Below are 16,845 nucleotides of genomic sequence, written 5' to 3' on the forward strand. Positions count from 1 at the left end.
TGCTGTTAGCATCAGGATGCATGAATGTTTGTTCCTGTAGCTAACCAAGGAAAGGTAATGCTGAGGGATTCTGTGAGACCAGGAAGTGCAGAAGGCTTTGGGAGTGTGATTATGTGTGCATGCATTCATGAGTGTGTCTGTCTTGGGGAACCTGACAATGCTGGTTTCCCAGCTATGAGGGCTTAACTGCCTGCCTGCTGAGTGTATTTGCTCCCTGTGCCCTGTGGATGCCTCCTCAGTGAAGAAGGTGATAGGGCCCTCCACTTCCCTGGCAGGAGGTAACCCCCACCTCCTCCTCAACAGCCCTGGATAGACCTGAGGACCAAGGAGGGAACCACAGATGGCAGATGCCTGTCCCCACTCCTTAACCCTACCCCCCACGTGTGCCCAGCAGGGCCCTGCACAGGGCTGGATAGGCCATCGATTGGCTTTTATTGAGCTTGGCTTCCCTGCTGCAGGCCCAAAGGCCTCTGCCACCTTGGCCCCTCGCCAGCCCCACCCCTGGAGCCTTGCAAGCAGCAATGTTAAACAGGATTTAGAAAGGAAAGACTCCAGCCAATGGATCCTCAGTCCACAGTCCCCATCACCTGCCAAGAGAAGGACCTGGGCATCCCTGAGGGTGAAGTGCAGGGAAGAGAGAGGGCCAGGGCGGGGAGAGGACAGGAGAGACAGCCTCCATCCCTGACCTGCCTGGTCTGTGCCTGGCTTGATGGGCTCTTTCCCTCAGGGTGGCCGGAGCAACAGAACATAAGAAGCCCCGGAGTATAGAGGGGACCCAAGCAAGGCAGGAACTTGCATGGCAGAGCAGCCTGGAGCAGATGAACAGGCAGGAGGGGCCTCCATCCACCCTTCCCAGTCTTGCTCTGTAGCCAGGGCCATTGGGGGTACCAGCAGTGCCTGCCATCGGCAGAGCTCCACCCTGGCCTTGGCCTGGAGAGACACTTCCCCCACCTGACCGCAAACCCTGCCATCAGTCAGCTGGGACACTCTCTCCACAACATTATGCTTAGTAACTGCCTCTCCACGTGCTCAGAGGTAGTCCATGAGCAAGGGCAGACTGTCCTATGGTTGGCTCTCCCAGCATTCCTGGGCCCTGCTGCTTAGGTCAAGCTCAGGACCTCTGCCCAGCTCTTTGGCCATAGAGGCTCTTCCCCAGCTCCTCCATCTTTCAAGAGTCTGGGGTAGCGCCATACAGCACTAATTCTCTGTGTCTGGGTGTATAATTACTATTCCTTCTGGAAAGGATCTTTGAGTTTTCCTCGTCATCTCCCCAGAGGTCCAGGAAGAGGAGCAGCTACAATGGGGATTCCCAGAAACCAGCTTCTTGTGGGAAATCTGAGCTGTGAGGGGCTGAGGATGGCTGTGGAAAGTGGCTAGGTCTGGCAGGTGTCTTGCCAGTGAGTGTGTGTCCTCCGTGCACCCCAGCTGTGCAGAAGGGCGGCCTGAGTCAACATGAACAAATGCGCCCTTGTTCTAAGGATGGGGACAAGGGCAGCCACGCCTTTCCCAGCTGACTGACTCCTTCCCACCAAGGGGCCACCTGGCCAGCCTGCATGTACCAGCTTGCCCATGTGGCTGCAAGTCCCAAGGAACAGCTGATCACCTCCATCCCCACAGGGAAAGAGGAAACCGTCATGGCTGCACTGCCTGAAGGGCCAAAGGTCAGCCTCTCCTAGAAACAGAGTTCCTTTATCTGAGGAGGCAGCTGTCTCTCTCCTACCCTCTAGATGCTTCTTGGCAACCTCGGGTGCCAAGCACTTTGTGTATGGAGACACCTTGCTTCTGCTGTCTTCTCAATTCAGGTGGCAGTTTGCACCGCCCCACCCACCACGAAGTGAGCTGTGGCACCTTGTCACAGGACTGGCCCTAGTGCTGGGGGCTGAGGGCCATCCCCAAGGCTTTGGTTTGCATCTTCCATAACCTCACACCTGTTGCCCACCTGAGCCTGCTGGGAAAGAAGCTTCACCCCAGTCTCCCCAAGGAGGAGACCTGATGCTGTTGCCCAAGGCACTTTTACTTGAGGAGTCTTTAGCATTTTCTGCTTTCACCCTGTCAGTGTGTTCCTAATTCAACAACACTGCTGAGCGGCCGCCTTTCCTCACAGCCAAAGGAGCAGGGTGGGGCTGGGATGGGAGCCCTCAACAGCTCGCAGGCTCAGGGCCCATGGTCCACTCAGGAACCAGCACAGAGTGCCAGTCTCTGTTAAGCTCAGTGCTGGGAAAGGAGGGAGCTGGCAGGAAGAGGGAAGGGCCCCTGCGTGGGATGCAGAGGGCATGCTGAGGGATTCAGGACTGCAGGGGTGCCTGCTGGTGGGGATGAGGGGGCAGACTCCTGGGACAGGAGGGCTCCACCCCAGCTTACTTAAGGTTGTGCTGACAGTCTCATCTCTGAGACCGAGCGAGTCCCATTGATCCTCAGAGCTGCAAGGGTCCCAGAAGGGCTGGGAGCCCAGGTGTCAATAGGAGTGGCTGGCTAGGTAGATAACAGTGAACTTCCAGCTTCGGAGGCCCAGGGGGAAAGCCTCAGGCTTATCAGGATATAGGCTTGGCATCGGAAGCATTTATGGCTATCTCCCTCTCCCCACTGCCCCTCACTCCCACCCCCAGCCCTTTCACAGGGAAGCCCACAAGCTAGAGACCCACTTCCCCACATGGGCAGGGAGGCCCTTGAGGGATTAGGGCCTCTGTCCTGACTAGAGGCAAAGCTGTGGGTTGAAGTCCTGCTGCCTGCCTCCTCCCCTCTGGCCAGCCAGGGCTTAGGGGACTAGAAGCAGCAGCGTGTACAGAGATCTGTGGTGATGGGAACAGGTGTTAAGGTATCGGGAGCCTGGAAGATGAGAAGGGGTCAGGAGCTATTTGGATAGGAGCCCAGAGCACCAGACCAGGGGCCCACAAGCCCAACCATAGAAGCCACTGCTTGGTGTAGGATGGTAGAAAGCTTGGGCCTGGGAGATGTCTCAGTCATTCCACCATAGCCGCTCCTTCTAGTGGAAGAACCCACACTCACACTCACGCCGCATTAAAGGCAGAAGTGTGGGGTCTGGGTTGAGCCAAGGTTGTTCCAGAATTCCAGCATTCCTGCCCTTCTGCTGTGTCCTGAAGCTCCTGAGGAATCTGCATTTCAGCTGAGAGAGAAGAAAAGGGGACCCAGAAAAGTTTGACCAAAGTCAAACGGCAAGTTCAAAAACAACAGGGACATGAGGCCTCATCTCCCTCTCCACCCCCCACTAACAAACAGCTTTTTCCTCCTGGTTGATGGTATTTTCTCGGGGATACCTAGTTAATGCCAAATGCCCCTGGAAGAGCTCTAGAGCCAGGCTGCCTGTGTTTGAATCCTGATTTCACTACTTCTAGCTGCAAGCCTGTGTACCTCAGTTTTCCCATTTGTAAAACAGGGATAATATCAAGACCTACTCAAAGGGCTGATGTAAGGACTACATGAATTAATATTTGGAGAATGTTTAGAATGGTACCTGCCACCTAATAAGCACATAAGTTTTGGGCAAATACTTTTAATCATCCTTATTCCTGTGTGTGTCTTTGGGACCCCAAGCATGATCCAGCCTCTGGACTCTCCCATCCGCCCTTCCGGCTGCTCAGCTGGAAACCACCTCCCTCCCCTGCTCTGACAGACCTCACCATTTGGATAATCTTCTGGCTGCAGGATTGGACTTGACACACTGTCACGTCAAATCAGCTTCTGAGCCACTGCAGCCCTGACAGCACAGGGCCTGGGGAAGGAAGGGAGAGAGGGAAGGGTGGAGAGCGCATGGCCCAGCTTCTGGGCTGAGGTCAGAGCAACCTGCTGGAGGTGAGGAGGATGGAGAAAATGCTGAGCAGAAGCATTCTTGGTGAGCTCTTCCCCAGCCTAGGGTTGCGGCTTGGACTGCCTCAGGAGCACCAGAGGCCCTGTGACAGCAGGAGGTCCTGCAGAATTCAGAGGCGCCCTGCAGAGGGCCACGGGGAAGGGAGATGGGGAACCGGAGCAAGAGAGGTGCGGGTGTGAGGAGCCCAGAGCCAAAGAGTTCATGAAAGCAGGGCTCTCACACTTGGACGTGCATGAGATGGCCTGGGAGTCTGGTTTTGCTCTTTTTTACTCTCTCTGGGATGCTCAGAACAGATTGTAATTTGTTGGGCCTGGGGTAGGATCCGGGGCCTGCATTTTTAATAAACTCCCTTGTTGGTTCTGATGCCTGCCCGAATTTGAGAACTGCTAGATGAGAACTTTAGAGAGCCCACCTTTCGCCTCCGAGATAGAGGGCTTCAGGGGCTCAGCCGGGTGTGAATCCAGTGCCCCACAGTCACTCACCCAGGGCCGATCCCATTTGCCCAAAACCTCTTTCCCAGTGTCTTTTTTTTCCTTCTTCTTCTTTTTTGAGACAGAGTCTTGCACTGTCACCCAGGCTGGAGTGCAGTGGCATGATCTCGGCTCACTGCAACCTGTGCCTCCCAGGTTCAAGCAATTCTTCTGCCCCAGCCTTCCAAGTAGCTGGGACTACAGGCACCCACCACCGCACCCAGCTAATTTTTTGTATTTTTAGTAGAGATGGGGTTTTACCATATTGGCCAGGCTGATCTCGAACTCCTGACCTCGTGATCCACCCGCCTCAGCCTCCCAAAGTGCTGGGATTACAGGCATGAGCCACCACACCTGGCCTCCCCGTGTCTTTTATGACTTCATTTCCTCACCCTCTTCTCACTTCTGCCGACTGAACATGCAGGTCTGGGCCCACTATGAGGAGCAGCCTGTGGAGGAGGTGATGCCAGTGCTGGAGGAGAAGGAGCGATCCGCCAGCTACAAGCCTGTGTTTGTGACCGAGATCACTGACGACCTGCACTTCTACGTGCAGGATGTGGAGACCGGTGAGTGCTCAGGCCGCTGGCTCGTGGTTCCTTGCTTGGTCCAGCTAGTGCTGCCTAGGGGTAGGAGGCCTCTGCCCAGTGGGTGGGAGGAACGCTGCCTAGGCAGTCCAGGAGCCTCCCCTGAAGAGCTCACGTTGCCGCCCCTATCCCCCTGCCTTGTCCCACTGCTCCTCTGGGCTTGGGGTTATTTCAGGAACCTTCACATGAGCCCTGGCGTGGGCTCAGGCATGGAGGTGCTGCCGGGCAGGTCCTCTGAGAGCAGGTGAGATAACTAGGTTTATCTGGGTGGAGCTCTGAGCCTCTTAGGTGATTGTTTGTTCCCACACACTCCTGACTATGCTGGGCAGGAGGATTTGTAGCCCCCAGAGTGTGTCAGGCATCAGCCAGGCATCGCTCAGCCCCTTTCCCTCTGGGGGAGCAAGGAGTGGTGCTGGGTTTGTCTCTGCTGGGGTTTCTCCTTCTGTAGAGGTTAACATAGCCCTGAGTGATAGCCAGTTTCCATGGAAACAGGCAGCGCTCTAGGGGAAGACATCCCCGGGCAGTCTCTGAAGGACCTTCTCCTCCTTCCATCCTGAGTGGTGTACACTGTTGCCAGGGTCCCCTGGGCAGAAACCTGGGGTTTCTGGAGGCCAAAGGGCAGGAGAAAGCTCTAGCAGCCGCTGGCTCAACTCCACCTCCACCCGCTTATACTTTCCATCCTGATCTCCCTCTTCTCATGGCCACCCTGTGAGGGAAACAGTTGAGTTTGGAGCAGAAGGAAAAGCTCTTAGAGCTGCCTCTGGATCCCAGGAAACAAATCATGGTAGGCAGAGGTGGGCAGAGGGAGCTGGAAGTGTCAGTGACACTCAGGCAGTCCCCCAGATGGCAGGACATAGCTCTGCCCAGCCTCCTCAGCCCACCCCAGGCCAACTCCAGCCCTGTCTCAGCCACTTCCCTCTAATGCTATTTCCCAGGCAGCTGCCTTTGTGAGTGTCATTTCACCAGGAAAAACTTGACCATTCCTGGCCCTGGGCTGGCTGTGCTTAAAAAGGAAAAACGCGAAGGGGAGGGGTAGAGATGGAGCCGATGAGCCTTTGGGATTAGGTTCTCTTGAGGTCAGCCACAGTCCTGCCGAAAGCTGCTCCAGCAGTTGCCTTGGGAATGAAATCGGGCGGTGGCCAGCCTCTAGGGCTGGGTCATGTGACAGGGAAGGAGTCTTGTAGTGGTGGTCTAGGTAGGAAAAAAAGCTGTTCCTGGGCAGAGGAACCAACTAGAATTCACCACCCCTAAATCCCCACCAGTCCCCCAGAGAACTTGAGCAAAAGGAGGCGATCACTCCCAGGCAGGCTCCACTTAGCCGCTGGACCCTGCTGGGGAGGACCCGCCTTGACTCAGAACAAGCCCCTGAAGTCTTAGGGAGCAGAAATCTGAAGCAGAAAACAAGAAAAAAGAGAAAACCATGTGTCCTTGGAATGCTGGAAGAGAAGGGAGTGAGGCCCTTCCTGGCGGGTCACCTGGGGATTTGTGGTGGTCTCCAGAGAGGAAGGCCCCTGCCCTCTGGTGGCTCCGTGGTATCCATGGAGATAAACCTCAGAATCCACAGCCCCCCTCTGCTGAAACCTTTCATCCCCTCTCGGGGGGCATCCTCTCGCCCCGTCTCCCTTCTTTCAATTAAAGTCTGTCTTCGAGAAGGATCTGACAAAAACATTGCCATTAGCTGCAAATGACCAGTGAGTCTCTGTAAGGACCTCCCAGAGGGCTTTGCCTGTTGGCAGGAGGCAAAGTCCTGCTTCTGTTGCCTTGGAGCAAAAAAATGAAAGTAGACCAAGTTAGGGAGGAAGCTGTCTGTCAAGGCTTCTTAATCCCTGGAATTTCACTGTCTGTGGTAGGAACACTGTCTAAAGACAATTATAGAGGGCTGGCCACTGGGGAGGCGGAGGGGCAGCTGCTACCTTCAGGCCCCTGTCCTGTGGATGCACAACCAGTGGCCTCTGCAGCAGCCTAAGAGTGGACACACATCCCTGCATGCTTATGCAGAGTTTATTTTCAATGCAGCTGAATTATTAAGCACCCTGCATGCATTGGGGATTCTACCAGGCCTTGCGTGAGTAAACAGAAAGAAGTGAGCTATGGTCTATGCCCTGAAGGAGCTCACAGTGAAGTAGCAGGTAACTTGTAAGGCTGACTGTGGCAAGTGTAACAACAGACATATGTTGCGCCCTCCTTACAGCACTGCCTTGGGCCCTGAAGATAAAGAGAGGACTCCCACACTTAGACTACACATCCACAGTCACCCTCCTTGCTTCTGAGAGGAAAGGGGCAAAAAGAGTCTGAGACTGAGCTAGAATCAGGGCCAGAGGGGACATAAAAAGGGAAGCCACAGGGGACTGATGCCTCCCAGAGTCAGGGTGGGAGGATTCTTTAAGGAGCCAGGGAGAGAAACTGAGTAGGCCCTAGGTGTTGCCAAAACAGGCAAAAGCAGCAGGACTGCTGACCCAAAGTCAGAGTGCTTAGGGAAAGACAAGGTAGGGAATCCCTCCTCCAGTGGATCAGGGGCCCTGAGTAGCGGGGTGGGACAGTAGAGCCCCAGCCCAGCAGCACTGGAAGTCCTGTTCAGCATGTATCTTGCAGGGTGACAAGGGTCAGAGTGGCCAAGTTTGAATAATACTGAGGCTCTAGGTCCTGATTCAAGAATTCCTCCCCCATCTTCCATGGCTTCAATTCTGGGGCCTTTTCCACAGTGGTGTGGGGCCCATCCTTCATCCCTACTTTTGCCCCCGGGAGGCAGTGGACAGTGGCTTCTGTCAGTTACCACCTCTGTGACCCAGGCCAGGAGCTGGCCTTGTAGAAATGCAGTACAGGCTGGCCAGCCCTCACCCTGGAGGAGGCTGTTTGGCATTGTCCTTGCTCCCTGTCTTCTTGCTTTCTCCACCTCCTTAATCAAAGCTCAGGCACATCCCAAGGGCTCCCACATCCTGGGCCAGCAGACTGGAGAGCTGAGATGGCAAGGCTGTGTGTGCCTTTAAGGCCCAATGTGTCAGCAAGTCACCAGTGCCACTTCTGAAGGCAGATGGCATGAAACCTCTGGAGTGAGGACCAAGAGGGCTTCCCCACATGGGGTTGGGGACAGAGCCAGTGCTGCAGTGCCCCCCAGAATTTCACATTGAGCTCCCTCCCCAACCCCTCCCAGAAAAACCCTCCAGCGGCTTCGAGGAACCCAGCACCCAGGTCTCACTGCACTCTTCCTCCCTGGCAGGCACCCAGTTGGAGAAGCTGATGGAGAACATGCGCAATGACATTGCCAGCCACCCCCCTGTAGAGGGCTCCTATGCCCCCCGCAGGGGAGAGTTCTGCATTGCCAAATTTGTAGATGGAGAATGGTAAGCCACTTGGAACAGCAAGGCAGAGTCTTGAGCAGGAACGATAGCAAGGCTGTCCTCAGGCCCCGGGCGTTGCCTTAGCAGTCTGGTTTCCCCAGCTGGTTAATGGTGGCCCCCAGCAACTCTCCTGAGTGTCCCTCTTCATTGCCCACAGCCCATTTGGGGCCTCGCTCTGGCCTGTGCACCCCCTGCCAGACAGAAGTGGCTCCTTCCTTCTCTCCTGGGGGATTCCAGAGTGGGAGCCCTGGCTGGCTGGCTGGCTGGCTGGCCGGGCTGTCCAGCACACCCCTCACCTCACCCGGGAAAAATGATGTTACACGGGGCTGAGGTAGAGGCTGGGCCACGGTAAGCCCATACCAGCTGCCTGACCCTCCTCCCCGGCTGTCTAGGACATGAGCAGCAGTGCTCACAGGCCAGAAGAAGGTCGCTGATGTGTAATCTACCAAGGGAGGGCCCATGGCCTTCCCAGGGTGACGAAGTGACTTGGATGTGTTCCCTGCTGCGGCCTCCCAGACAGATCTGCTGGCTAATTACAGCTGCTGTTTAGTGCTCTGGGTTTAAACAGCAGACATCAATCTAGTCATTAGTCTTGTTGCTTTATGCCCCAAGGACACATTAATCTGCTCCACATGCTCCTTTCTCCCTCTTCTGCTCCCAGCTATGCTCTGATTCCATTAGGTGGTGGCCACAGTGCCCGAGGCTGGGCCTAGTTGGAGTGCAGTAACTGTCCCCTGTGACACCCATTGAACCCGGGCAGGAAAATGCTGTGCCCCTGCCCCGCCATTGCTGAGGCTCTGGGAGCCCAAGACTCCTCAGGGCTGTCTCTTGAGCTCTGCCCATGATGCCATTGCAGGTACCGTGCCCGAGTAGAGAAAGTCGAGTCTCCTGCCAAAGTACATGTCTTCTACATTGACTACGGCAATGTGAGTGTTGGGGACCAGGGTGTTGGGGGGTCTATCAAACAGCAGCCCCCGGGTCAAATCCGTCTGATCTCTCCAAGGTCCTTCTGAGCTTACCAATAGAACAATGAGCACTGGGGCATCTCTGCTGTGCGTGTAACACGCCAGGCCCCCTGAGTGACCTAGCAAAACTGGGGTCTATGACCAGTGGCTGCAAACACTGATAGGTCCCACGTCCAGACCCCACAGATGAGTGTCCAGCCACACCCACAGTTCCTCTTCTGCCTGAGGGCTCTGCAGAATGGGGGCAGGGCCTCTGTAGCACTTGGAGGGCCTTTACACCCACAGTTCCTGGTATTCAAGCCAAACTGGGTGTTTGTTCCATGCGCTAATCCCCAGCACATCCCCAAACTCAGGCTTGCTGGGAAGGGACAGTCACAAGGTGACAGTGACTGGCACCCTTGGGAGAAAATCTCTCCAGCTGGACCTGGGAGTCTACTGACAACTCCTGGGAGAGTCTCTTTAGGAACAGCAGCGAGCCGGTGAGAAAGCTGTCATTCAGGAGGGTCAGGAGGGTGATGCTCCTGAGTCATGACTCTGCTTGTCTGCATTCCTCCCATACCTTCCTCAAGGGCTAAGACTGAAGTTCTGTTAATAGAGATCCCAGAGCTGGGCCATGCTCCCAACCTGTCTCCTGGGAATACACAAAGGAAGAGGTCCTGCCAGACGAGGGCGAACCCAGATGCCTGGGCCAGAACCACAGGCAGGCCCAGTGACCACGGGGATACTTGTCTTGGTGTGCTCCCCTAGCCAGCAGCTGGAGCACCCCCTGGCCTGTGGGAACGTAGTCAGGGAACCCATGTCACAGACAGAAGGGCATTGGGAGGAAATGGAAAAGCGATTAGAGTCCAGTTATACTGTGATTGTTTTCATGGGAACCACTAGGTGTACCAGCACCAGGCCCAGAGTGAGGGTATGAGCCACAGCTGCCCATCTACTGCTGGACCCGCAGGGCATGTTCTCCCCAGCCTTCACCCACTGGGGAGCCTTTGTATGTGGCAAAGTGGAACCAAGTCATGGGACGAACAGGGTGGCCCAGAGTTAGCATTCCCAGAGGCCTGGCCACAGAGAGCTGTCCTGTGAGAGAGCAAGGGGGCAGCGAGTATGTGACATGTTGGCCTGCTGCTTTCTCTGCAGAGAGAGGTCCTGCCATCCACCCGCCTGGGAACCCTACCACCTGCCTTTAGCACTCGGGTGCTGCCAGCTCAAGCCACGGAGTATGCCTTCGCCTTCATCCAGGTGCCCCAAGATGTAAGTCTGGAGTCTTCCTCCTTCCAAAGGATACTGTCCACTGACACTCAGCCGCTGCTGCAGCCCTCATGGGCTGACAGGAGAAGATGGAAACTATGACGGTCTCTTAGTAATAGGACTCAAGAGATGGGAAGTTGAGGAAGATGCTACCGAGGAGATAGTATTAGAGCATTCCAGCTAGTTCATAGAAGCAGGTAGGCCAGGGTGCGTTTGGACAAAGACTAGACCACCACAGCTGGATCCCAGGGGGCTTTTGGAAAGTGGCAGGAGATGATCGGGCAGTGGCAGGAGGTGAGATGGGAAAGGCCTTGATGTCGTGGACTTGTCTACCCTGGCAAGGAGTTTATTCTTTGTGCTGTATAGGCAGGAAGAATGTGGCACCATTTCTAGGAGAAGTGTGACATGGTCCAAAACGTTTCTGAAAGTTAGTTCTGATGGCACAGTGAACAGAGGGACTAGAAGGAATGGTTGGGAGACAATTATAACAGTCCAGGCTAGAGACGAAGGTGGCGCTGGGTTTCTTATGTGTGGATATGTTGCTGTTGGCCAAGGAGAATGAGAAGGAGCAAATTTGGGCAGTGGGACCTCCAGGCAGACTTACAGTTTTCAGTTGGAGAGTGAGATGAGACCTGGAATGTATGGGTCTGTGTAGTTAAAACCGTGGTGGTGTACAAGATTGCCCAGATTGAGTATGTGGAAGGTGTGATGGGGAGGGGAGAGAGTATTAGGAAGTGTTGGGGTCCTGCCATCTGAGAACAGGAGCCCAGAGGCAGCATGTGCAGCCAGAGAGGAGAGAACCCATGCTGTGGGTCGTGGATCCCCTCTATCCCCAGAAACAGAAAGCCAGTCTGCAATGTCCAGATCCCCCGGGAGCTCAGGCAGGTTGAGGCTTCCCAGGGGCTGCCTTTGGCTTTAGCTTTGCGAAGGTGCCTGGTACCTGGAGTGAGAGCTGCATGAACACCATGGTTGGCACTGTCACCAGATAAAAGGTGCAAATGAAGAATAAGCACATTTACTCTCCACCTTTTCACAAAGTTGCTGAAGGGCAGGAGACAAGCAACAGAAAATGCTGAAGGCAAGTATCACAAAACAGGTCAGTGAAGACAGACATGTGGAGTCAGGTGCAGTGGCTCACGCCTGTAATTCCAGCATAGGAGGCCAAGCAGGGAAGATTGCTTGAGGCCAGGAGTTCAAAACCAGCCTGGGCAACATAGTAAGACCCTGTCTCTTAAAAAAAAAAAAAAAAAAAAACTAACTTGGTGTGGTGGCACACGCCTGTAGTCCCAGCTATTCAGGACACCGCAGTGAGAGGATCCCTAGAGCCCACAAGTTGAAGGTTGCAGTGAGATGATGGCACCACTGCACTCTGGCCAGTCCCTATCTCCTTTTTTTTTTTAATTTTTTTTTTAGATGAAGTCTTGCTTTGTCGCCCAGGCTGGAGTGCAGTGGCACAATCTCGGCTCACTGCAACCTCTGCCTCCCAAGTTCAAGCGATTCTCCCACCTCAGCCTTCCGAGTAGCTGGGATTACAGGTTCCCGCCACCACACCCAGCTAATTTTTGTATTTTCAGTAGAGACGGGGTTTCACCATGTTGGCCAGGCTGGTCTTGAACTCCTGACCTCAGGTGATCCACCCACCTTGGCCTCCCAAAGTGCTGGGATTACAGCGTGAGCCATCACACCTGGCCTAGTCCCTGTCTCTTAAAAAAAAAAAAAAAAAGACGGAGACAGAGGATGTCATGGACTTAGTGCACTGGAGCAAGGTCCTGCAGGAGGTAGGAAGTGAGAGGACACCAAGTGTAGGTGAGCTTTGAGTGGGAAGAAGTCACTTTTCCTCAGAGACACAGGGCAGGCAGGTGGGAGCACAGGGTAGGAAAGAAAGGGGTCACTTGCAAATAGTCTCTGGCTGAGGGCAAGGAAAAGAAAAGAAAAGGGGAAGACTTCCTATCCAGAGCCTGTTTCTGCCTCACTAGGGTTCTTTCTGTTTTTGTTTTGTTTTGTTTTGTTTTGAGGCCGAGTCTCACTCTGTCACCCAGGCTGGAGTGCAATGGTGCAATCTCGGCTCACTGCAGCCTCCGCCTTCTAAGTTCAAGCGATTCTCACGCCTCAGTTTCCTGAGTAGCTGGGATTACAGGCATGCGCCACCACGCCCCACTAATTTTTGTGTTTTTGGTAGAGATGGGGTTTCACTGTGTTGGCCAGGCGGTTGCCAACTCTCGGCCTCAAGGGGTCCACCCACCTCAGCCTCCCAAAGTGCTGGGATTACAGGCATGAGCCGCTGTGCCTGGCCAGCCTCACTAGGGTTCTCTGGGGAGTGAATTACAGGCCCCTGCTAGCCAGACTTTCTTGGGAGTCCATGGACAGGAGCTGGGGCCCAAGTGGTTGTTCTCTGGCTTGCTCTGACCTGAGTGTGTCTCTGCTCCAGGATGATGCCCGCACGGACGCCGTGGACAGCGTGGTTCGGGATATCCAGAACACTCAGTGCCTGCTCAACGTGGAACACCTGAGCTCCGGCTGCCCCCATGTCACCCTGCAGTTTGCAGATTCCAAGGGTGATGTGGGGCTGGGCTTGGTGAAGGAGGGGCTGGTCATGGTGGAGGTGCGCAAGGAGAAACAGTTCCAGAAAGTGGTACGTGATATGGAGAGGTGGCCCCAGCATTGCGCCACCGCCCTCACAGAGAAGGGGACTGTTCCACAAGCCAGGAAGGGAGCAGGGAATCCACCATCCTGCTGTTCCTGCTGGGGAGAGATAATGGATTTGGGTTTGTTGGGGTTTTTTTGTTTTGTTTTAAAGTTAATTACATCCCAAATTAATTGGCTGCGGGTTTGGCTGAGAATGCAGCTGCAAACTAGAGCGGAAAGCTTCCCTCCCCATGTACCCCCAGGTGACAGGCGAGAAAGCTTTGCCAGGGGCGATGTGGAGAGGGTCAAGGCCTGTCTTTCCCGCTCTCCCAGTCGTACTCTCCAACAGACAGTTTCCAAGGCAATAACCGATTCCTAATACCCAGTGCCACCCCGAGCCAGAGCTGTCGAGGAGGCAGCACCGAAGGGCCCAGAAGGACTCTGCTACACAGCCCTCCGGCTGTTTGGAAAGCCCTGTGAACCTGGAGTCCTGCCTCCGCCGTTCTGAGAGGAGAAGCCAGCCTCCTGAGCCCCAGCTCCCTGCTCATGAAGTGAGGGGAGCACTAGCTGCCTTGCCACTTCTCAAGGCTGATCATGACAATCAGTGCACTCATACCTGAGAAATAGCTTGCACTGCGCAGCCATTGGTGTTTAGCTTTGGGCTCTGGATACAAGGCAGCCCCTTCCACCCAACATTATACATTTCTGAGTCCCTCTCTGCCCTCTCACCAAGCAGCCACTGAGGCCCTATTGCAGACCAGCCCTGCTTCCCAGCTGGGCTGAATCAGCGACCCATCTAAGAGGGCCAGACTGGGGGAAGCTCGGCCCCCCACAGAGCTGCTGTCTCCTGGCAGAAAGTGATGAGAGGGCAGCAGGATGTGGCCAGCGTCTCCCTATGTTCCCTCAGAGACAGGGGCAAGAAAGGCGTGGCATGAAAACCAGACACTCCTCCTCTTCATCTCACTTCCATTTGCCCACTGCTCTCCCTTCTCCTAGCCCTTCTGGCCTTTCCTCTCTTCCTCAAGCACCACAGGCCCACATAATGTGTTGGTGGCTGTGCAGGCTGATGACACACTGGAACAAGACACCCCTGTGGATTGCCACTGTGTCTCAAGAGAAGCCCAACCCCGAGGCCCCTCTGGATAGACCCCCACTTTCCTTAGGAAATGGCTCCTAGGAGGTCAGCTTCAGCCTCCCTATAGAATTGGAGATCTTAATGTACCGCATATGAAACTGCCCATAATGCCTCTGCTATGTAGAAAATTCCTTCTGCTGCAGTCCCTGAGATAAACACAAAACATGGGTTCATTTATTTATTCATTCTATCAGCAGACATTTATTGAGGGCCTGTGGTATATCAGTGAGCAAGAGACAGCACCCCTGCCCTGAGGAGCTTACATTCAAGCATGAGGAGACAACAATTACAATGAACATAATAAGTAAATTAAATAGGATATTAGAAGATGATAACTGCAGTGAAAAAATAGAAGTGGAATCCAGGGAGTCAGGAATGGGAGGGGAAGGTTGTATTTGTATTGTTCTTGTTTGGTTTGCTTTCTTTTGAGACCGGGTCTGGAGTACAGTGGTGCAGTGCCGGAATCACGGCTCACTGCAGCCTTCAACTCCCTGGCTCAAGTGATCCTCCCACCTCAGCCTGCCAAGTAACTGAGACTACTAGCAGGCATGCATGGGCCACCATGCCTGGCTAAATTTTTTCATTTTTTTATAGAGATGGGGTCAGCCTGGTCTTGAACTCCTGGGCTCAAGTGATCCTCCTGCCTTGGCCTCCCGAAGTGCTGCAATTATAGGCGAGAGCCACCACACCTGGCCTAGGTTGTAATTTTAAATGGGATTGCCCGAGACCTCATTAAGAAGGAGATACTTTACCACAGACCTGAAGCGGGTGGGAGAGGTAGCCAGGAGCACGTGACCAGAGGAGCGTTCCAGGCAGACAGAAGAGCTAGTGCAAAGACTTAAGGGAATAAGCCAGGAGACTAATTGATTGTGTTTTGCGTTTTACTCTGAGGGAGCTAGGCTCCATTGGACGGGCTTGAGCAAGGGACAGCTGTGGCCCTGGCCTGAGCATTCTGCAGGGTCCTGCTGGCTGATCATTTGAGGGCACCCCTGACCACTCCCTTTCCTCTCTCGTCCCTCCAGATCACAGAATACCTGAATGCCCAGGAGTCAGCCAAGAGCGCCAGGGTGAGTTCTTGCCTTGGGAGCCCCGAGAGGGCACTGAGTTGAGGGGTTTGGCCCTCTGAGTTCCAGTGGGTCCCATGTCCCTGAAGAGCTATTTTCTGTTCTTTATTACAGCTGAATCTGTGGCGCTATGGAGACTTTCGAGCTGATGATGCAGACGAATTTGGCTACAGCCGCTAAGGAGGGGATCGGGTTTGGCCCCCAGCACTGCTCATGCCATTCCCTCTTCCTCTGCCAGGAGGGCGTTTTCAACTCCAAACCCCAGACAGGGGTTGTAGATTGGGTCCAGCTTTGCTTCAGTGTGTGGAAATGTCTTGTAGGGTGGCATTGGGGCTGCTGGGGGGGTGGACCTCAAGGCTTTCGGGGGCAGACCCTTGTCCTCTGTGGTGATGGGCACTGCTATCCACAGTCTCTCCCAGTTGGTTTTATTTAGAGGTTTGTGGTTTTTTAAAAAGAGTCCTCAAATCAGGAAGGAACATCAAAGACTATGTCCTAGTGGAGGGAGTAATCCTAACACCCAGGCCGACTGCCAGCTGGCACCTGCCTCTATCCTAGACTGCCCTCCTCCCAGCTCTCTGTCCAACTGTTGATTATGTGGTTTTTCTGATACATCCATTCTAAAATGCCAGTGTGTTCACATCTTTGTCCTGGCCAGCCCATTCTGTATTTAAAGCTTTTGAAGCCCAATAAAATAGTACGTGCTGTCTGCAGCCCTTACTGGTCACAGTGTGGTCCAGAGCATGGAGTCTTGGCGGCTTCAGCCAGGAGGAGACCTGGACACTTGAATGACCCCCAAGATAGTCATCCAAATGCCTGGACATTCTCCCTAAAAATAGAGCCAGCTGGGGAAAGCAAGGCAGATCTTCAGAGTCTGAGCAAGCAACTCCTGGCCCCAGTAGGCACCGCTTGGCACCATGGCCCTCATGCAGGAGGCTACAGGTCTTTTTTGACTTATTGCACATGGCTGTTTTCAAGGACCTTAGAGAGAGCAGCTTAGCCAGCAGCACCCAGGACAATTTAACCACTGTGAATTGCTGGACCTAGCCTTAGGCAGACCCTGCCAGATCCCCAAGAAAGGATTCAAAAGGAAATCAGCTGAGAGAAATGAGGTGATTTCCCTAATTCCTGCTGTGGCTGGGATAGAGTGGTTTAGAACGCAGGCCCCCTGGTTCTTCCCTGGAGAACAGAGCTAGGAGGACCGGCTTCTCCAAGAGGGACCCAGGTCCCAGGTGAGAGGCCTGTCTGCTCCAGGTTAGCCGTTGCTCATGTCTGACTTGATAAGCTCTCCCCAAAAGTCCTCAGGTAGAACTGGCCCTGGAGCTTGGAATCCTCAGGCTGTGTGTAGCCCATGAGGGAGGAGCCACAGTGGTGTGAGGCCAGGAGTCCCGGGGAGAGAAAGTCAAGTGTGAGAGTCACCACTCCCCACGCCCACAGTGTCCAGCGCCTCATTATTCCTCCACTGACGGCATTACCTGTGTGCTCCTTCCCCTCCCTGGCACATTACTTCGGTGAAACTTGGCGGCACGTCTTTCTGACAGCCCCACATCCCACCAACATTTTGATCTGGGGTGATACTCCAAGCTGCCATATAAA

At 54.4% G+C, this 16,845-nt stretch overlaps 1 protein-coding gene across 1 annotated transcript in view; it reads left to right on the forward strand.

Moving 5' to 3' along the window:
* SND1 (staphylococcal nuclease and tudor domain containing 1) overlaps positions 1-15,972 on the forward strand; it is a 437,130-nt gene extending 421,158 nt beyond the window's left edge. Inside the window, exons 18-24 of the mRNA XM_025379159.1 lie at positions 4,721-4,862; positions 8,098-8,221; positions 9,075-9,144; positions 10,318-10,431; positions 12,857-13,060; positions 15,211-15,255; positions 15,367-15,972. Coding sequence (XP_025234944.1) covers positions 4,721-4,862; positions 8,098-8,221; positions 9,075-9,144; positions 10,318-10,431; positions 12,857-13,060; positions 15,211-15,255; positions 15,367-15,432 — 765 coding nt within the window. The 3' untranslated portion in view covers positions 15,433-15,972. The remainder of the gene's footprint in view (positions 1-4,720; positions 4,863-8,097; positions 8,222-9,074; positions 9,145-10,317; positions 10,432-12,856; positions 13,061-15,210; positions 15,256-15,366) is intronic.
* The last annotated feature ends 873 nt before the right edge of the window (positions 15,973-16,845 follow it).

The sequence above is a fragment of the Theropithecus gelada genome, chromosome 3, assembly GCF_003255815.1.
Source record: "Theropithecus gelada isolate Dixy chromosome 3, Tgel_1.0, whole genome shotgun sequence".
In the NCBI taxonomy this organism is placed as follows: domain Eukaryota; kingdom Metazoa; phylum Chordata; class Mammalia; order Primates; family Cercopithecidae; genus Theropithecus; species Theropithecus gelada.